The following is a 16,391-nucleotide window of genomic DNA, read 5'->3' as shown; positions in this document are numbered from 1 at the left end:
GTGGTAAGCAGTTTGTTCACATGAATAAATTGATGCCTATCCCACATTGAACTCCTACCCGATGATGGAGATGTATTAAGAATCTAATAAAGCACTTTACTGAAAATAGTGTGAGTACAACAAGTTGTCAATATACAGATTTCCTGGTGATGACCATAATGTTTACACCAATCACATAACTCTGATATACATTGCATCCAGCTGTAAATGAAAAGTGTAATAATTCTTTAAACTGAATCACAGCACAAAGATATGAAATTAAAAGTTTGGCTATCAAAGTGCATGGTACTCATATTTTCATTATTCTGAATAATGCTGAATAATGCTCATAACATTGTCATTTTTATAAATTGTCATTTAGAAACTATTAAAAGGATGAACTATAACACAGCAAGTATATAATTTGTATAGAACATAGTATCAAACAGGGGGAAGATTAAAATAAATACAGATTTCAATCTAAATTTAATTCCATTATTTTCTGCAAATAATTACTGTAAATAAAATAAAATGCCATGATTTTAAAACCAACATACAAAAACCATTGAGTCATCAAGAGTGTATATATTGTCTTCCAGTTTTTGCACTCCAGTTAAGTTACATTAAAAATCAGTTTGTACAATTGTAACTGTGAATAAATCACTTCATGAGAATTTTTGTTTTAGATGGTCCCATCATTAAACTAAAGGGGCCCTGGGTGATCACTGTCATCTCACCTGTGTCCACATAGGTTTGAGTCTCAGGGTCGCCAGTGTGGGTATTTGAGATTTTTGCCCTTTGCTACCTATAGTCTTTAACACATTAACCCCTAGCGACGACTTAATGAGGCAGGAGGTAGTAGCCTACTGCCAAGCTCTGTGGCGTCATGGTCATGCATGATACACTAAAGTGGGTGGTATTATAGAAAGGTAGACAGATGTAGCTCTACAATGATACCAAATAATCTGGAATATCTAGTTGCACTACAAAATACAGATTTTAAAAAAAATCATTTTTTGGACTCAACTTTTTTTTTACCCAAAATTTGCCCATGGTCAGAATCCGATTTTGTGTCTGGATTTTAGACTTTTTGGTCTCAGATCTAAGTCAAACCGGTATGAACTGCAAACAGACAGATGAACCTTTGCAAAAAGTAGGATAAGATGGGTATTTGGAATAAAGAGTGGTCTCCATAAAAAAATAAATAGCTCCGTTTAGCAAAAAAATATATTAAAAAAAATAATCCAACTTTTACCCTTCTGTTCATGTGCAAGTCAAATAGCCAATGAAAAACAATATTTCTAACACAACTAGGCAGTATGTTATTGAAAGATGACCAGGGATTTGGTATTTTTGAGTCTATTCAGAAATAGCTTTCAAAATGTGTTTCCTACTTGATTTTCAGGCTAAAATGACAAAAAGCTCCAGGGGTTAATGTGTTAATACTAATTGAATAATTTTGGTAATACAGAATTTAAAGATGAAGCAGGAAAAATAACATTTTTTTTTGTTAGCTTCAGTCCATAGAAAATTTTCTCAGGACCCCAAAAATGTAATTTAATTAGATTAAGATGACTTGAGTTGACAGTTTTAAGTTTGACTTGGCAGGGGAGGATGTGTCAGTAAATACCAGAGTGGACAAAAACAGGTAGATTTTGAAAGTGTTACTTACATAGACAATTTAGTATTCATATTCTATCATAATACTTTCAACAGACATTCAAATGGGTAATTATTTCAGCTCTAGATTTACAGCAATGTAATGCCTTCCTGTCTTTGCTGCTTGACTTTGCATTGTGCTATGGTTAATGACATCTCAGGTTACTCATATTTAAGTGCAATCTGCACAGCCAATCAGTGCAAATTGTCATCAAGCTGTTGCTATTATACACAGTGTTACACTGCCAGACTGATGCTATCATAGAATACATCAGAGAAATTTGCAACTCCACTTCCAGAACTGGTGATATTTTATCTTTAAGAAAATCTGGTCGCAGCATTTTTGGGTTATATTTTGTAATCTGTTTTGAGCATCATTATTATGTGGTATCATTGTAAATTACATCATCTCTGATATTTTGATGTCATACAATCTGCTGTAGACTTTGATCAATCATGATGACATCACACTGACCTGGAACAAGCAGTTTACTACCAGTGATGCGTTCAGCATTAATGACTTAACATCTATTCTAAATGGCAGTTTGAAAGAGCATATAATTAACATAAATCTCCATTAAGAATAGCATATTTGATGATAAGCTTTTCCCCATAAATCTCCATTGATAAAACCATGTTTTATGACAGACTTCTCCTCCATGAATCTCCATTGATAATACCATGTTTTATGACATACATCTCCATAAATCACTATTGATAATACCATGTTTTATGACAAACTTCTCCTCCATGAATCTCCATTGATAATACCATGTTTTTGACAAACTTCTCTTCCATAAATCTCCATTGATAATACCATGTTTCATGACAAACTTCTCCATAAATCTCCATTGATAATACCATATTTTATGACAAATGTCTCCATAAATCTCCATTGATAATACCATGTTTTATGACAAACTTCTTTTCCATAAATCTCCATTGATAATACCATATTTTATGACAAACGTCTCCATAAATCTCCATTGATAATACCATGTTTTTGACAAACTTCTCTTCCATAAATCTCCATTGATAATACCGTGTTTCATGACAAATGTCTCTTCCATAAATCTCCATTGATAATACCATCTCCATAATTACCATAAATCTCCATTGATAACATTATGTTTCATGATAAGCTTATCCCTTTAAATCTCCATTGATAATACCATGTTTATTAATAACTTATCTCCCATAAATCGCAATTGATATTACCATGTTTATTAATAACTTGTCTCCCATAAATCTCCATTGATAATACCATGCTTCACAAGTTTATCTACCTCTGTCTTGAATTTTTTTAGATCTACTAGACATAGATCGTAAAAGCTTATGGGTCCACCATCTGTTAGCACAAGTTTGTTATTGCTGTTAATGAAAAACTGCCATCATATTGCCATAAAACTTTAAACACCCATTTTATCCCATGATTTATTGGGTCTTAAATGAAAATGGGACATCCAGTATGGCCACCATATTGGCCTTCTTGAACATCTTGTTATCGCTAATCCTCCTGAATAGATGGTCATATGACCATGGGTTCTGAATAGATGTTCATATGACCATGGGTCCTTCTGAAAGTTTACACTGTCCTTCTGATTTCTGTTTGGTCCAAACTGAACATGGTACCAATCTAACATCCAATATGGCCAATACAAAAACCATCATGAAAATCTTGTCATCACTAACTCTTCTGAACAGAAAGTCATATTGATATTCACTAGAAGATTATGATGTCTCATTGGTCCTAAATGAAAATGTTGCCAATCCGATGTCCAGTATGTGAGAGAAAAGAGAGGGCAACTCAAGAGGCTTGCAAAATTTTGTGACGTTTTGACTCAAATCAGGAAAATTTTCATCCATCCTATTTTTTTGGCATACAAATGAAGAAAAATGACTATTGAACAAATTTCCTATTTCCATAATGAAATATGTACCTCATCTCATCCCATCATTCCTTTCACAGAAACTTGTTAACTTTCACACTGTTCTATGAGCAGTATGCATAGATGCTTTTAGACATTCATGGTAAATCATTGCCTGAATTATATTTGTGTCAGTACTCATCATTGTTGATCTCAACACACCAGAAAAAGCTAAGCCCTATTTAATAGGTTTTGTGTACAGACCCCCATCATCACATACTGATTGGTGTGAATATTTTGAACTTCAAGTAGATCAAATTTCAAATGAAGAGAAAGAGTTTTACATTCCAGGCAATATAAATAGAGACCTTCTCAGTGATCAAATAAAAGTGAATTGTATTTATTTTATTACTTCGTTGGGTAGGGAGCAACAAGTAAATGAACCCACCAGAGTAACATCTGCCTCTAAAATACTTGCAGAGCATATTTATACCAATACAAAAGAAAATGTTTTGAAAGTATTGGTTCCAAAGATTGGTATAAGTGACTACTTTGCAATTTTTCTAACACGTAAAGTCAATGGCAAATAAATAAAAAAATAATATCCATAAATCCATTACTTATAGATCTTTTCAAAACTTTGATACTGTTAAATTCCTGGAAGATCAGAAACAGATTCCATGGAATACAGTCCAAATCTTTGAAGATATTGCTGATGTTTTACATACTTGGACAGATCTGTTCATCAGTATAGTGAACAAACATTCCCCTTTAAAAACACACAGGATAAAGAAAGACCACTAGCTAGGCTGGATCTACCCATGAATGTTAGAAGCAATAAAGCAAAGAGACCAACAAATATCAATAGGAAATCAAGCTGAATATAGAGTTTGGAGGAATAAAGTTAATAAAATGATATGTCAACCCAAACAAGCGCACTACAAAAAAGTGCTGGATGAAAATTAAAATAACCTGAAAGCTATCTGGAGAGCGTTGTTTGGTGCAGGGTAATGTAAGAGTAAAACTGAAGTTTTATCACTCAATCAGGAGGGCATTTATACCAATAATCCAATTGACATCTGAAATATTTGTAATGACTTTTTCGTTCAAATTGCTAAAAAACTTAAAGAACCCAGAACTTCATCTGATCATCTGGAACTCAAACATTTTTGTGCTATAAAACTACCAAACAATATAAAGTTTTAAATTCCTGAAATTTGTGTTGAAATATATTTTTAAAAATGGATGATTGTAAAGCTACAGGACTTGATATGATTGGACCAAGGCTAGTAAAGGTAGCTGCACCTGCAATTGTAGAGAGTATAGCTTTCATTTGCAATGAAAGTATTAGGTCTAATAAATTCCCACAAACATGGAAAACTGCTAAGGTTATACCATTGCATAAAGCAGGAACAAAAGATGATGTAAATAACTACAGACCCATATCTATTCTTCCTTGTCTCTCCAAATTACTAGAAAAACATGTATATGATTCTTTTCTCAACTATTTGAACACTTATGATCTTATTCATGATAACCAGTCTGGCTTTTGCCAGAATCACTCCAGTGAAACTGCACTTGTATCTTTGATTGATAAATGGCTGAAAGCATTAGATCAAGGAGAAATGGTAGGCACTATTATGGTTGATTTTTTTAAAGGTTTTCATCTTGAAGACCATGAACCTTTGCTTGAAAAACTAAAAATTTATCAATGCAGTGACAACTCCCTAAACTGGTTTACTTCTTACTTAACCGATAGAGTGTAAACAGTATCTTTAAATGGTCAACTTTCTGAAAGTAAAAATATTAATTGTGGAGTACCACAGGGCTCTATCCTTGGACCTCTGTCATTCATTCCATTTATCAACAACTTACTTCCTAATACTGGAACTTTAGTTTCTTCCACTGACCTCAATGCAGATGATACTAAACTGTCTGAGATGGGTAAAACCAAAATGGTACTTGAAAATAACTTATAAGAGACTCTCAACACACTTCTAGTATGGTGCAAGGAAAACAGTATGATCGTAAATACAGAAAAAACGAAAGCCCTACTAGTTACAACACAGCAAAAGTGAGCAAGGCTAGATAGCGACAAACTCCAGGTTCTATTTGACAATGTGAGCCTTAATATGACCTCTCAAGATAGAATTCTTGGTGTATTCGTAGATAACAATCTTACTTGGTCTATTCACATTAAACGTGTTTCAAAAAGGTTAATTCTTATCTTTGGCTACTGAAGAAAATCAAAACATACATTCCTCTTCAGTATAGAGCCATCTTTTATAAAAGTTACATTCAGCCATATCTGGACTATTGTGATGTAATTTGGGGTAATACCTCTAATTAAAACATAACAAAATGTTTAAGACTCCAAAAGGGGGCTTGCCATTTAATTCTTGATCAATGTATAGACAATATCCAGGATGCAAAGAATAATATAAAGATTTTAGCAATACATGAAAGAATATTTCTTAAAAAGGCTAAATTGATGTATAAAGTATCCAGAAAAGCCATTCCTGTCTATCTAAGCAATATCTTTCACCAAAGAGATGCTGATGGTACTCCAAATTTAAGGTCCATAAGAAGAAAAAATTACATTATACCAAGGCCACAGAAGGAATTGTTTAAAAAAAGTTTTCAATATACTGGTCTACTGGTATGGAACAACATTCCCAGTGACATAAGGCAGGCTTCTAGTATTTCTTCTATTCACAATCAACGTCTCAAATGGATGAAATCTTTAGACAGTTGAACAGTTCTAGTACAATAGATACCACATGCTTTTCTGTAATTTTGCATTATTTTCACAGTTGAACTTTTCAATGCAGGATGATATTTTATATTTTATATATGTTTATGTGTTCACAGATGCCTGTGAATATGATCCAGGCTTGATACTTTGATTTTTACAATCACTTAATTATCTAGTGTCAAGCCAGATTCTTCACATCATGTTGTATATACTGTACATGACAGATAGAAGGCCTCAAGGTAGATTAGTTTTGTAACTAATTGAGTTACCTTCTCAAAATAAAGTCTTTATTATTATTATTATTATTATTATTATTATTATTATTATTATTCTTAATATGTATCATTACTGGATCCAGGTTCCTTTAAAGTCGGTCTGAATTTTCCTTAGAATAGAAATTATCCTCTCCATGTCTGCATTGGAATGTGGCAATGTTAATACATATCTACTGAGTCTACTAAGAAGTTTCAATTGTTTTGCCACCTCATTGGCTGTCTTGAAAGTCTTTTATGACTACTTCTCCTAGATGGCTGGTCATATTGATATTGGGCTTCAATCAAAGGACTTATTATGATGTTCATTTGGTCCTAAATGAAAATGTTGCCAATCCGATGTCCAATATGGCCACCATGGCAGCCATCTTGAAAATTATTATAGAATTATTCCAGAACAGAAGGTCATGTCAACATGGGATTTCCACCAGAAGACTTATGAAATATTGTTGGTCCTAAATGATGTATTTTTTGTCCTAATGAAAATGGCACCAGTCTGGAACCCATATGTCCACCACAATAGCTGATTTAGAAGCTTGTTATAGGTGAAGAATATAAACACTCTGCAGCTGAATGGAGAAAAATGGTCTTATCTTGAATTCCTGAAAATTGTTTTTGGCCATAAGAGCCTCAGTCTATTTGATGGACTCTTGCTGTTTTTGGAGGACTTGTCCACCAGGGTCTATTATGTGCAGTTGTGGGATTAATGGTGATTTCTAGAATATCCTACTGAAACATGAACTGAAAGCAAACAATTTGCACATCATATTTGCAATGCTTACCTATATTGAATCATTTCTATGTTTAGAAAATTTGTTCTTTTTTGAAATTGGAATGATTTCCCTTAATTTTCATTCCTTGTATAAACCCTTCTTATTATATAGTTACAAGACCAATTGCCTCCCATCCCACCCCAACCCCCTTTACAGAAAATTTATTAGGTGTCACCTTGGTATATCATTGGTAGGAGAAGTGCTGTTTTAGTACAGTCTTTACTTGCTTATAAGTGGAGTCAAACTGCAAACAAAAACAATCCTGATCTGACATAGCATTATGCGCCCAGAGATCAAGTTCTGTTTTGTTTGTTCTACAGATTATTACTAACACACTTGAAAGACCCAGATCTGCTGGCACATTATGTGATGGCAGATCTGCATCTATGCAATTTGCTGTCGGACTCGTCTTATTAGCGAGCATATATGGTAGTAAACCCAGTATTGTATAGCATTCTTAAATTACAGGCCTTATTATGACCTCATTTAAAGCATGACAAGTTACACTAGAATAGCTATATTGAACAGATGTTGTCATGATGAAATATCACATCAGCTGTTGCTGTTACGGATATTACATTGCTTTCAAGATGGTAAAAGCAAGATTATATAATGTTACACAGCCATGACTGATGCTTTTGTAAACTATATCAAAGACAGTGACAACTGACTCTTGTTGTAGTATGTGGGACTTGTGTAGTGTTTGTTTAATCTTTCCAGTGGAAAAAATCATTGACATTTTTTACAGTATATTTAAATGAAGATCACCCTCGTAACCAATGTAAATAACAAACGACTTTTGTATCAGTTTTATACAGCTCTTCCTTGTCACTCTAAGTTACTAATTGGAAATTAAGCATACATTTTTGAAATCTATAATTTAATGTGTTTCCAGAAAATAATCTTATGTGAAAATGTTCTGACATTACAATGAGGCATTTTAAAATTCTTATCTTTTGCTTTCTCATGTGAAGAAAATGTTTTAGTTATCTCACCCTTTACATGAATCAAAATAATTTTGAGTGCGCCTTTGGGACATTCCATCCCCCACTCCACCCCCGAAACTCCAGTGCCCCCTTAAATTGAACAGATCATATCTTCAGCATTATAGGGAGACCACTCCAGTGACCTAAGTGGTTAGAGCAGCTGTTACGCTTGGCACTCAGCATTAAGGAGTTAGTATTAGGACTGGTTAGCCTCAGGTTTTAGGATAATGTGGCTGGGTGGGACATGATGCTACATCTCTGTAGGAAGCACTACAAAGCTTTAATGCTAAAAAAAACAGGAGTTTGATTAAATAATTTGGCAATATGCATTGTATTCTTGAAGAAGAAAAAAACATTTTACAGCTTAATTTTGTAAAGATGTTAGCACCTTAACAAGAAGAAAATACTTAATCTAATTATTAATGAACCATCAACAATTAAGACATTAAATCTTCTTTGTGTTCACCTTCAATGCATCCTGTGAACAATTGTTGCTTAAGCTAGAATGAACAATAGCCAACAGATGTTTGCTCAGTCATCTGGCTTACTCAAACAAGCATTAAACAATGCAGAGATCTTAAATTTTTCTACATAAATTTATAAATCAATTAGTGTACTCACCTGTTCAAGAGAAACAATAGACTACCAATGCCTGCTCAATCGTTACTGTCATACACACCTGTCAAAACATGTTTATCTTCTGAATTGTCAGTAGTAGTTTTAGTTATTGCCCCTAACAATTCTTTTCATTTTAGAGTCAGCCACTCCAAAACAGTCATGTACATAAAACCTCGATAACAGTAAATTTACATGCATATAACTTGTACTGCTGTGGAAAAGAACTATTTAAGTTGCAATGAGTGGATGCATTTGCTGCTATAAACAAACATTCATCTATTTTTTCCCTTTTGCTTTAGTGTTTTAAAAAATGAATTAATATTTGGAGTATTTTATTTATATTTCCTCTGTCTTTTAGAGAATGGCTCATATGTTTTTTTTTTGAGATTATTCTTTGCCCATGAAATTAAATGGTTTACTCCCATATTGGGTCTAGACAATTATGCACAAGTGTTCCAGATGTTAATCTGGAGCATATTAGGGGGTTGATACCTTTGACCTCCTGTATGAATTTTCAGTTATTTTTTTTCCAAGTCTAAATACATGTATCTTCTCAGAAACTCCTAATGTCTGCTTGCATTTTATTGGCAGGAAAAAAATCAGAGCCTTTGACAATATCCAGCAAACAGTAATATTTTGGAAATATGTCATTTCCTAACTGGACATCTTTGTATTAAAAAGAATCAAGTATTTGGATCTGAATGGATCTAGTCGAAATGTTTTTCAAATTTTGATTCATGGTGCACATTTTCAGTGAAATTACTATTGTGGATACAAACAGATTACTATTATGGATACAAACAGATTGCTATTATGGATACAAACAGATTACTGTTATGGATACAAACAGATTACTATTATGGATACAAACAGATTACTATTATGGATACAAACAGACAGCTATTATGGATACAAACAGATTACTATTATGGATACAAACAGATTGCTATTATGGATACAGCTAGATTACTATTATGGATACAAACAGATTGCTATTATGGATACAGATAGATTACTATTATGGATGCAAACAGATTGCTATTATGGATACATATAGATTACTATTATGGATACAAACAGATTACTATTATGGATACAAACAGATTGCTATTATGGATACAAACAGATTACTATTATGGATACAAACATATTGCTATTATGGATACAGATAGATTACTATTATGGATACAAACAGATTGCTATTATGGATACAGATAGATTACTATTATGGATACAAACAGATTGCTATTATGGATACAAACAGATTACTATTATGGATACAAACAGATTACTATTATGGATACAGATAGATTACTATTATGGATACAAACAGATTGCTATTATGGATACAAACAGATTGCTATTATGGATACAGATAGATTACTATTATGGATACAAACAGATTGCTATTATGGATACAAACAGATTACTATTATGGATACAAACAGATTGCTATTATGGATACAGATAGATTACTATTATGGATACAAACAGATTACTATTATGGATACAAACAGATTGCGATTATGGATACAAACAGATTACTATTATGGATACAAACAGATTGCTATTATGGATACAGATAGATTACTATTATGGATACTAACAGATTGCTATTATGGATACAGATAGATTACTATTATGGATACAAACAGATTGCTATTATGGATACAAACAGATTACTATTATGGATACAAATAGATTACTATTATGGATACAAACAGATTACTATTGTGGATACAAACAGATTACTATTGTGGATACAAACAGATTACTATTATGGATACAAACATCACTATTATGGATACAGATAGATTACTATTATAGAGACAAACATTACTATTATGGATACAAACAGATCGGTTGGTGACAGTTGAATACACTTTTTATTCATCTAAGTTTCTGACTTTGATATACATTTTTATGTTTGTACTAATGAATGGTTTCTCTGTCACAAAAATTTTATGTTAAATACATGTATGTGATAATCGTTTTTAGGAATTCTTGTTTAAAACAGGACAAAACCAATAAAGTCCGTAGTTTTGTGCCCTCCCTGAATCCCTCCCTGAATCCATCACCAGTCTTGTATTGCTAAGAGGATACACATAAAGTCTGTAGTTTTGTGCCCTCCCTTCCATCACAAGTCTTGTATTGCTAAGAGGATACACATAAAGTCTGTAGTTTTGTGCCCTTCCTTCCATCACCAGTCTTGTATTGCTAAGAGGATACACATCAAGTCTGTAGTTTTGTGCGCTCCCTTCATCATCACAAAAATTTTATGTTAAATACATGTATGTGATAATTGTTTTTAGGAATTCTTGTTTAAAACAGGACAAAACCAATAAAGTCCGTAGTTTTGTGCCCTCCCTGAATCCCTCCCTGAATCCATCACCAGTCTTGTTATGCTAATAGGATACACATAACGTCCGTAGTTTTTGTGCCCTCCCTGAATCCATCACCAGTCTTGTATTGCTAAGAGGATACAAATAAAGTCTGTAGTTTTGTGCCCTTCCCTCCATCACCAGTCTTGTATTGCTAAAAGGATACAAATCAAATATTTTCTTCAGTTACCATATATTGTCACTTATAAGCTGATTACAACTGCAATCAACAAAGATCCTAATATGCCATAGCATAATGCACATGCAGATCAGGGTCTGTGTTGCTTGTTATACTGATTACTCCTAATAAACTGCACTGACCCAGATCTGTTAGTGCATTATATGACAGAAGATCTGGGTCTGTGCAGTTTGCAGTTGGACTCGACTCATAAGCGAGTATATACTGTAACCAACTAATTTTCCTATATTACAAAATGGCTCATGGTATGAAGTGTTCAGTGGACTCTCATAATTGTATACATGTACTGGGTTTCACATGACATGGGTATCCATCTCTCAAAACGTCTGACCAAATCTTGGCTGAACATGCCCAGGCATAGACTAGCTATTGGATGTTTTATTTTCATCTCAGATCGCTATCTCTGTCTCATCTTAAGGAAATATCAAGATATTATAGCATACTTTTATCGTTAAAACATATTTTTTAACCTTTTTCTTCTGGATATTATTTCCTGTCTGTAACAGAAATGTGACACTTATATTTTTACTTCAACTTTCACATAGCTTTAGTTATTGCTATGCATGTTTCTTTTTGCTTAAGAAAAAGACCCAGGCTGTATTTTTTATCCTATTTTTTATACAATGTGTAATGTATCTTTATACCATTAAGATCCAGAACACATTAGATAATGAGTGAGAATGATGCATACTAATTAGGTGTTCTTGCATCTCATTGGTTGAGTTTGCTACCCACCACCCCACTCCCAAAGAAGGGTTATTTTTTGTCTGATTTTGATTAAACATGAAATAAGGGCTTGTACCATCAAGGTCTTGGTTGGGTTGGATAATGAGTAAGATCCACAATGATATGTGCAACATGTCCAGTTATGGCTTGATACTCAGGAACTGGGTTATTTTTAAAATGAGTTTCAAACCCCAAAAACATGCACAAGCGTCAGTGATCACAGAAACATATATAAAATATCATTCTGTATTGAAAAATTCATTTGTGAAAAAGTATAAAAGCAGAGTAAAGCAGGAGGTATTTATATTGCTAGAACTGTTTGAATGTCTTAAGATTTATCCATTTCAGATAATGAGCAAGGTTTGTGCATATTAATGAAGTAATCTTGCGTGGAAACTGTGCATATTAATTGTGCCATTATCTTTGAACAAATTTTTATCAGTATAGTAAAATATAAAAAAATCAACATAATATACAATTTAGGAGATAGTAGTGTTCATACTGTATGTAACTTAAGCCTGCTTAGTGAAATGGTCAGATGTGAAGTTATGTGTGCCAGGTGAGTGATATCAAGTCGACTTGGGTCTCTTGTTAGTTTCAATAATCATGTAATTATTGTTTTTTTCTTTATCTTTAGGAAATATGTTATATCTTAAATAATTTATATGGAAACTGAAAGTAATATACTGGAATCACATACTTTATTGCTTATCACTAATTCGAATAAAAAGTAGGTAGGTCTGCAAGTCTTGTAGCCTTAGTAGAATTTCAGGCAACATTGGCATGGTCTGCTCTCACATGATCATACCATGCTTTGGTCTCATATTGTACCTGGTCTTAATTGACCTATTACCAAAGCAAAGATAACCACGCCTACTCATTAGCATAGTACAGCGGTTCGTAACCATTTTGGGATGGTGATCCAGATTAGGTTTGTTTTGTTAGACTTACCACCATTCAGATGCTAAACTAAAGGCACTTGGGCAGAAAATTTCAAAGTATTAAGGTTGATCTTGGCAAAGCAGCATGGCAACTAAGATTTTTGTTGTAACCCATGGGTTTAAGAACTATTGGCATAGTACATCATATAAAATCACAGTATTTTTGATGACGCTTACCCCATTGGGAATTAGTGATTATATTTTAAGTGTATTCTGAAAACGTAATGAAAAGTGGTTGAATCTTTAAGAAATTATGACTGATTGTATTTGTATATGATATAAAGTGGCAGTGGGTGAGGTGACAGACATTAAGATGGCTCTCTAACAAGTTTCCAGTGCACCTGTAAATTTTGTTGCTTGTCAGACCAGTGCCAGTACAGTATATTAGGTTTTTTGTTATAAGCCAGGAGCCGGTTGATTTACCTGGCTACTTTTTTAAAAAATAAAAAAAAACCTGTATCCCTTTTGGGGGATTTCCTTCAAACCCCCTTCCTACTTTGACAACTCATCCTCCAACTTTAAATTGAATGGAAGGCCCTGTTTATGTTGATACAGTCATTTATGGTTATCTTCTGTCTTAAGCAATATCACTTTGACCTTGAATGCTGCCTCATTGAACCTCATTCAATGTATTATTCTTTTCCAGAAAATATTTATTATCTCATTAATACACCTTGTAACCCAGAAATGGTGCTGGTACTTACATACTTTGGTGCAACCTAGGCTTATCGCACTGGATGAGGAGGGGTGTTAAAATTTGATTTTCTAAATTTATTTTATGAAGTTCAGGTGGGGGTGGAATTGCATTTTAGCAGGTGAGGTATTTTGGAGTGTCAGGAAACTATTCTTTTGTAACTTTGATATTCTTTAGGATTACCCATTTGAAAGTATTTCTGTGATATTCTTTAGGATTATCTATTTGAAGGTATTTCTATGATATTCTTTAGGGTTATCCATTTGAAAGTATGTCTTTGATATTCTTTAGGGTTATCCATTTGAAATTATGTCTTTGATATTCTTTAGAGTTAACTATTTGAAAGTATGTCTGTGATATTTAGAATTATCTGTTTGAAGGTATGTCTCTGATGTTCTTTAAAATTGTCTGTTTGAAGATATGTCTGTGATATTCAATAGAATTACCTATTTGAAGGTATGTCTCTGATATTCTTTAGAGTTACCTATTTGAAGATATATCTGTGATATTCTTTGAAATTACCTATTTGAAGGTGTCTGTGATATTCTTTAGGATTATCTATTTGAAGGTATGTCTTTGATATTCTTTAGGATTATCTGTTTTGAAAGTATGTCTTTGATAATCTTTACAGTTACCTATTTAAAGGTATGTCTGTGATATTCTTTAGAAAGTATGTCTTTGATATTCTTTTGGATTATCTGTTTGAAGGTTACTGTCTGATATTCTGTAGAATTATATATTTGAAGGTACATCTGTGATATTCTTTAGGATTATCTATTTGAAGGTATGTCTTTGATATTCTTTAGGATTATCTATGTGAAGGTATGTCCTTGATATTCTTTAGAGTTACCTATTTGAAGGTATGTCTGTGATATCCTTTGCCTGTGATATCCATTATAATTATCTAATTGAAGGTATGTCTTGTAAAGTGGATGTAAAGGAGTTTTTATATGCTACAAAATTTAAAATAGGGTTCTGTGTTATTCTACAGAATATAATGTGCTAAGAGAAACTATATTTTGAATTTGTTATGGACAGCATGTTGTGGACAGTTGATGTGTTATTATAATTGTGCAATGTCTGCAATAAAAATGCATTGAACTAGAATACAGCCTTATGATGTACCATATGTACTCACTTATTGGCTGAATCTGACATTGCAAAAAGCACTAGCATATCAGGGTCTATATTGTTTGTTCTACTCACTACTCCTAATAGTCTGCAAAGACCCAGATCTACTGGCACATTATGCAATGGGTCTGTGCAATTTGCAGTTTGACTCAACTTATAAGCAAGTATAGACAGTAATTCCCAGTGCATAATCATGAATTCCCTCCCTTGCCATTTGATAGTAATAGTGTTGGAAAGATTTGGTATAAACTAATAAATCAGAATAGTGGGCAACAGTAAAGTGCTACACCTGTTGTTACCTGTGCTGAGCAGATCTAGAAACAATTCTAATTTTGTAACAATGTTGTCCTGGCTAAAGAATGAACTCCATCTTTCATTTTATATTTTCTTTTCATGTGCTTTTAATAATTCATACTTGTTAGTTTAGGATGAAAATTCTTTTACAGTATTATTTGAGATAGGTGGGAGAACATTTTTAGTGCTACTGGTCTTATACCAGAAGAGCTTATGGGATGGTGTGTTGTACATCTTTTGTCCTCCATCATCTTTTCCTTAACAAAAGTTTGTTTTCAGCTTTTCTCATAAACTACCTAAGCATTTGCCATGAAACTCAACACATATTTATCCCATGGACTAGTTAGTCCTAAATGAAAATGGTGCCACTGAGACATCCATTATGACTGCCATCATGGCAGCCATCTTGAAAATCTTGTTATTGCTAATCCTCCTGAAATGATGGTCATTTCAGTCTGCAGTTTTCTTAAGATATCTAGCTGGTCCTAAATAAAAATGGGGTTGATTTGAAAATGTTGTTTATACTATTTCTCTTGAATGAAAGGTCTTGTCAGCATAGGCTTTTTGCTGAAGGCTTCTTATAATGTCTAATTGGTCATAAATGACAATGGTGCCAATCTTTTGATGCTCTCTTGGTCCTAAATGATTTAGTTGGCCCATCACATCAGCAAATTTTAAAATCACAGCAGCAAATTTTAAAATCTTCTTATCACTGATGAATGCCAAAAATGGTTTCAACACTCTGCAGTTAAGAGGAAGAAATGGTCTCATCTTGAATCCCTGGAAATTATTTTCATCCAGTAGAGCATTAGTACCTTCAATGGACTCTTGTTAATGTGGGTGATGCAAAGTTTGTTGGTATTTGTTCCTAATTGCATTTTTGTTAATTTTTTCATTAGGAAACATCGTATGATATTAGTATTTTATCTCTTTCCAGGAAAATATCTCATTATGTGTCGGTGAGAAGCTCTCAGTTGGATACCTCACATTTGTATGAAAGATTGAAAGATTCAGAATTCTACAACCAAATAGCCAATGGTAACTCTCTTTTTCTGTCTGCCTGTTGTTTTTTCTTTCTTTATCTGTCATTATCTTATGTTGAACCCCAGCATCTT

The 16,391-nt window shown here is 33.2% G+C and overlaps 1 protein-coding gene across 4 annotated transcripts in view; it reads left to right on the top strand.

The window, feature by feature from the left end:
• Window positions 1-16,391, top strand: part of LOC149800684 (high affinity cAMP-specific and IBMX-insensitive 3',5'-cyclic phosphodiesterase 8B-like) — a 339,962-nt gene that overhangs the window by 233,962 nt on the left and 89,609 nt on the right. For all 4 annotated transcript variants that reach the window (XM_089954717.1, XM_089954716.1, XM_089954719.1 and 1 more), the window contains exon 9: window positions 16,214-16,314. In XM_089954717.1, the coding sequence (XP_089810843.1) occupies window positions 16,214-16,314 (101 nt within the window). The remainder of the gene's footprint in view (window positions 1-16,213; window positions 16,315-16,391) is intronic.

This window comes from Sinohyriopsis cumingii, chromosome 4 (genome assembly GCF_028554795.1).
Source record: "Sinohyriopsis cumingii isolate HCF-2022 chromosome 4, ASM2855479v2, whole genome shotgun sequence".
Classification (NCBI taxonomy): Eukaryota; Metazoa; Mollusca; class Bivalvia; order Unionida; family Unionidae; genus Sinohyriopsis; species Sinohyriopsis cumingii.
This window is presented reverse-complemented; position numbering and strand designations above follow the sequence as displayed.